This window comes from Mandrillus leucophaeus, unplaced genomic scaffold (assembly GCF_000951045.1).
Source record: "Mandrillus leucophaeus isolate KB7577 unplaced genomic scaffold, Mleu.le_1.0 Scaffold204, whole genome shotgun sequence".
In the NCBI taxonomy this organism is placed as follows: domain Eukaryota; kingdom Metazoa; phylum Chordata; class Mammalia; order Primates; family Cercopithecidae; genus Mandrillus; species Mandrillus leucophaeus.
In genome coordinates, this window is record NW_012102077.1 from 2,398,040 (window position 1) to 2,403,690 (window position 5,651).

The 5,651-nt window shown below is 50.1% G+C and overlaps 1 protein-coding gene across 1 annotated transcript in view; it reads right to left on the bottom strand.

Moving 5' to 3' along the window:
• The window catches only part of PSD3 (pleckstrin and Sec7 domain containing 3), a 594,572-nt gene extending 589,521 nt beyond the window's left edge, over positions 1–5,051 (bottom strand). Inside the window, exon 1 of the mRNA XM_011979615.1 lies at positions 4,299–5,051. Within this exon, the coding sequence (XP_011835005.1) occupies positions 4,299–5,051 (753 nt within the window). The remainder of the gene's footprint in view (positions 1–4,298) is intronic.
• Positions 5,052–5,651: the final 600 nt, after the last annotated feature.

A 5,651-nucleotide genomic window follows, 5' to 3' on the forward strand; every position in this document is an offset into this window, starting at 1 on the left:
TTTTTTTTTTTTTTGAGACAGAGTCTAGCTCTGTTATTCAGGTTGGAGTACAGTGGTGTAATCTTAGCCCATTACAACCTTCACCTCCTGGGTTCAAGTGATTCTCCTGCCTTAGCCTCCCTAATAGCTGAGATTACAAGTGCCCGGCACCATGCCTGGCTAATTTTTATACTTTTAGTAGAAACGGGCTTTTATCACATTGGCCAGGCTGGCCTTGAACTCCTGACCTCACATGATTTGCCAGCCTCAGCCTCCCAAAGTGGTGGGATTACAGGCGTAAGCCAGCACACCTGATCAAAATAAATTGTTTTAATACTTATCTTTCCTTAAAGAGTTCTGTTCCCTTTCTGTATTCATAGATGCACAGGTATTATAGAATTCTTGAGGTAGAAAGATTTCCTGGAGAAAATTAGAGAAGCTAGCTTTGTTCAGTGAGTTGTCAGAGGCCCCAGAGCTAGTTTGCCAGCAAAACCAGAGCTTCCTTTTCATCTTGTAAATTAAACAAAAACTTTCTACCCAAAATGTAATGTACTTTATAGATTTACATTTCAGACGTTAGTTTGATTTTAAGGAATAACAATCAAAGACAGGGAGTTCACAGTCTTTTTCCTAGTCTGCTAGACAGCGTCTGCAAACAAGAAAATAGACCTCCACTACATTTCCATTGATTAGATAAATGAATGATGTCCCAACGCCTTGTCTCACTCTCACACAAACCGCCTGCTGGCTCCTTGCCTGTTATGCTCATTTCCTCACTGTCTCCTAAACCCTGAACACTCTTACAAGCTAGTGATCAAAGCTCAAAAAGTGGATTGGTTTTGAGGACCGATGGTGAGGGAGGAAGGGAGAAAGGAAGACCAAAATAGAGCAGTCAATTTTTTTGGAAATTTAAAGCCATAGATAAAATTGAGGTCAGTAAAAATGAGGGACATTAAAAAACCTATTTACCACTAATTTTCTAAGGCTGTTTATATACCAAAAGTCACTGCTATTTTAAGACATAAAATGTAAAATATGAAGACCTAGCAAAAAAAATTTAAGATGTGGAAATGTCCCGAAACGATGAGAGACAAAGCTTTTCCCCCCTCTCTTTTGAGTTGGGTCTGCTTTCCTTATCTTCTTACCTTTAGTCCCAAGTTCAAATCAAATGTGAACAGTTCCCTGGGTTCCCACAGAGGGGCAGCAGCACACGAGGCCCAGGAGATGGTTAGGGCAGGCTCTGGCCCCCGCCCATAGAACATTCTCTGATTTACACTGACAGACTCACCACGCCAATGTGAGAACCCTCCGTTGGCACCACCCTGAGCTGAGACTCCACGTCCCCCACACCTAGGCCTTCACTGCTTCTAGAAAGCTGGCTGGACTCATTCACACAAGGTTAGGTCACTAGACCTAAAGTCCTGAGGGTCTTTCTCCCACCCTCTCCACCAGAGGAATTAGGAGTACAGTACAGACCACCAGGCCTCAGGAAATGTAGGGTTACTTCCAAGGAAATCTTGCTAGCTGGAAAGACAGTGAAAGAAGGTAGAGAGAGCCCTGGCCTCGGGGCACACAACTTGAGGGCTGGGCCTGAGCTGCTTCGTCCTAGTCCCATGGAGTTGCTTACCATCCGCAAGCATCTGTCCCTTCACCAGTGAAGTGGGGTGATAATAACATACATCTTTGGAGAATTTTGAGATTTTCATAAGAGGAAATAGTGCAATGGAAGCTGTTCAGGTCACAGAATGCTCTGATTATTTTTACTAAAGCCTAGCCATAGAATAAACTAAGAACCAACCAATGAAGATTTGTTCTTCGTTCCTTATAATACTTGGAAAGGCGCAAGCCAACAGTTTTTACTCTGGAGCCTGTGATGTTTCATCATTGAGAGAATAAATTGAGCCATTTCAAATCCTGCAAAGAAGAAAGTTTACTCTTCAGATCCAGGATTTTCCAAGTTGATACTAGGACCTCAACTCTACTGTACATGTGTAGGAATAGAGTTTCCTTCCCTGCAACCGACGTTTCCCTTTAATAAACATAACTGAGCACATTTTCCCTGAGTTCATCGACTGAAAGCTTCCACTGTGGGGGACTGATGGTGCTAGCATCCACAGTGGTCAAAAAGATACTATATTTTAATCAGCTTTTTGATACTTTGCTACAACTCATATAGCTACATTCCAAAACATGAAAGGATTGAGGAATTCTCACACACTCATCTTTCAAGTCTAGATAGCACCTTAATCTGTCCAGGGCTGGACAGATGGAAAAACTATTGTGTTGCTTTGTCTAACACCCAACCCTGGGCAGTGATAGCCATAGCGCACCCACAGGATCTGAGGGTGCTAATTTCCCAACTCCCCTCTCTCCCCATGGCAGAGGGAATCAATCACACAGTCTGACCACCTCTGACTCCACGGGTTCCCTGGTCCTTCCTGGTGTCTCATTGATTTGGCTTCTCCTCTTTTCTCCCTTAGGACTACTGAGGGCCCCTTTCGCTTTAGCCCACAAATCTCCACCACAGTGTGAGGCAGGGGACATCATCAGTGTTTTCATGATGGAAAAACTAAGCCTCAGAGAGCTCTGGTGGCTTGCTCTGAACAAGGACTCAGACTTGGGGCTTCTAACTTTTTAGCCAGGAATCCTGCAACCTTTAACTCAGACGGAGCAGATGTCGGGGGCCCATTTGCAGAGGGGTCTGAATAAGGCGGACAAGGGTGAGATCCACACACTTGGACCAATTCCCAAAGTGCCTCTCCCCAGAGAAATGGCAACAGCTCTGAGGCTTCAGCTTATCCCCCGAAGGCGGGAGGGGAGAGTGGGAAAAGATGGGGTTTTCAAGTCATCAGGCCAGCACTGAAGTACACAAACAATGACTGGGTGACCCCACATACAGAGATGGGCTCTGACGCAGGGGTTTGTCATTCCTCCTAAATCCCGGTAGGAAATAAGAGATGCAAGAATTGGGATGGAATGTAAACTATTTCTTAAGGAAGCATGCTAGCATCTCTTCCTCCAAGAGTGCTACTCTGGAGAGAACTTTCTCCCCGATTCTTAACTGTGGTTATGCAAACCCTTGTTAGAAAAGGGAAGGAAGGGTGCCGTGAGAAGCCTGCAGGGGAGGGCACGGTGTTCGGATGAAGCGGCACCCCCTCCAAGCCCATGAGAGGCCCCTGCCAGATGCTGTGAATTTCATTCATTTCTTCTGTGACTTCCCAGAGATTCCTCTCCATGCTAACCCTCAACACTCCAATGACCCCCTCTTCCTTCCATCTCATCCCACCACCCTCCACACCCTTCCTCCCCTCCACCCTCATGCTCATACACATGCAAAGGATAGCAAGATGTCCACACTGTGAGAAAAGAAAGCTGAATGCATCATTTTAACTTTTGTCCACCCATGTTGAGAACAGTGCACCTGAGCTGGGGGGAGAGGGTGGGTTGCAGACATGAGCACGACGGGAAGGCTGGGCCAGAAGTGAGGAACGTGAGATGCTAACAAGGGCAGGCAAGGCCGTGATCAGAGGCAGAGCCCATAGACCTGGAAACAGGAGCCCACAAAGCTGGAAAAGACCCTGGAGACCACACAGGGCTGCCTTCCTCTTCCCGATGGGGAACGGAGGCTCCTGTCCTAGGCTGCACATCCATTGGGGGGTGGTGGTCTAGGTGTGTTTGGGAGATGGGAGGCAGGTAAGAGCCCTAGAAAGTCAGGTGTTCATGGATGACAGGAGGGTGTGGCTGAATTCCAAGGCTGTGCTTCAGTTCTGGAAACCTCCACAGCTCCCTGGAGCCTCCCCCATTGTTCCCAATGCCCATTCTGGAGAACAGACTTTGCTTTCGCCCTTGTCTTTCTGCAAGGGTGGGGAGGATATGTGCCCAGTCACGTCTCCATCCCCTCCTCTGAAACTGGAGCTGTGGAGCTCTATTTCTCAAAGTGGTTAAGAGGAGTCACGGGATGTGAGAAAATGCCTAGCACATCACAGGGCCCAATAAATATCTGGGTACCTCCTTTGTCCTTCCTTCTGGTGTTCCCCCATAAAGTATGCCTGACTTTTCTTCTCCCATCTTTGGCAGAAATCTTGGGAAATAGTTGATCCTTGCCTCCTTCTAAACGAAACGTTTTCAGCCTGGAAGGTGGCAGAGGACAGAGCCAATGCCAGGCCTGGGAAGGCTGCGGCTCGTGGGTACCTCTGCTGTCAAGGTGTGGCCCATTCAAGCAGAGGACAGAACCAATGCCAGAAATTGGGGGCCAGGGTGGCATGTCTGTCCCCTGGCCTCCTTTTTTCTGCTGGGTTTCAGGCCATGCGAGTTCTTACCTTGAGAGGCAGAGTGGCAGGCGGGGCTGGGCAGCCCTTGCTGGTGTGCACGGCTGGACAGTACCTGTAGAGCCGTGCCCTTGTCGCCTGCACTGCGGGACCTGTGGCCTCCTTACAGCTCCCAGGGAGTATTTGGCAGGTCTCGGCACCTCTCCTCAGCACATTCTTTTCCTCTCCATCTGCAGTGTGGACCAGGACAGCCCTTGGAGGGAAGCATCCCAAGTTATCCCTGCATCGGGGGTCCATGCCCCACAGGTCCTGGGTGGCAGAAGTGACTGGCCAGTGCTTCCAGCCCATGGAGGGACTGCTGCTTTCGTCACTCATGATGGGAGCTGGGCTAGGAAGCCTCCATGCCCGGGGCTGTAGCCCGCCCAGCGTCTTGGAGGCAGGGGCCTGGCAATGCCTGTAATGTGGGGATCTGTAATCGCCACCCCTGCTTACATCCGGATCCTGGGATTTTTTCCTCCCTTCCTTCTTTTCCCTTGGAGCAGAGCAAGTGAAAGCAGCTGGTTCCTCCGTCTCAGGGCCTGCCTTCTGCAGCAGCCTCAAAGGAGGGGCAGCTGAGCCCTGTGTGCGCCTGAGGTCCCGGCCTGCCAAGAAGCCTGTCCTGGGACTTGGGAAACTGTGTCCCTCCTCCAGGCCCCCTGGGGTTGCCGCTGGAGACGGGGCGGGGAGAGCGCAGGCTGGAGGAGCCCGCAGCTGGATGAAGAGGAAGGAAGTTTTCATCTGCTGCTGCTGAAACTGCCCAGCCATTTCCTCCAGGGGGGTCGGGCTGGTCCCTGCCAGGGTGGAGTTTCAGGCCTCAGTGCCCAGGGATGCGAACAGCAGCAGCTGTGGGCAGACGTGACTCAGCCCCATGGTTCCACCGACAGCCTGAGGAAGCAAACAGCAAGTCTTCAGCTCCGGGGGAGTCTTAAACTAGGGGGATCAGATAATGATTGTGGGCATGGAGCTGGACTCTGCGCCTATATCGCAGAATCAGAAAAAGATAGTAGTGGAGAATAATCTACAAGTGAGGGGTGGCAGTGAGGACAGCCAAGACAACCCCTCTCACCTTTGTTTTCGCTTTTGTTGAGACAGAGTCTGGCTCTGTTGTTCAGGCTGGAGTGCAGTGGCATGATCTCAGCTCAATGCAACCTCCGCCTCCCGGGTTCTAATGATTCTCCTGCCTCACCCTCCCGAAGAGCTGGGATTACAGGCACCCGCCACCACGCCCAGCCAATTTTTGTATTTTTCAAGTAGAGACGGGGTTTTGCCATGTTGGCCAGGCTGGTCTTGAACTCCTGACCTCAGGTGATCCATCCGCCCCACCTTGGCCTCCCAAAGTGCTGGGATTACAGGTGTGAGCCATCG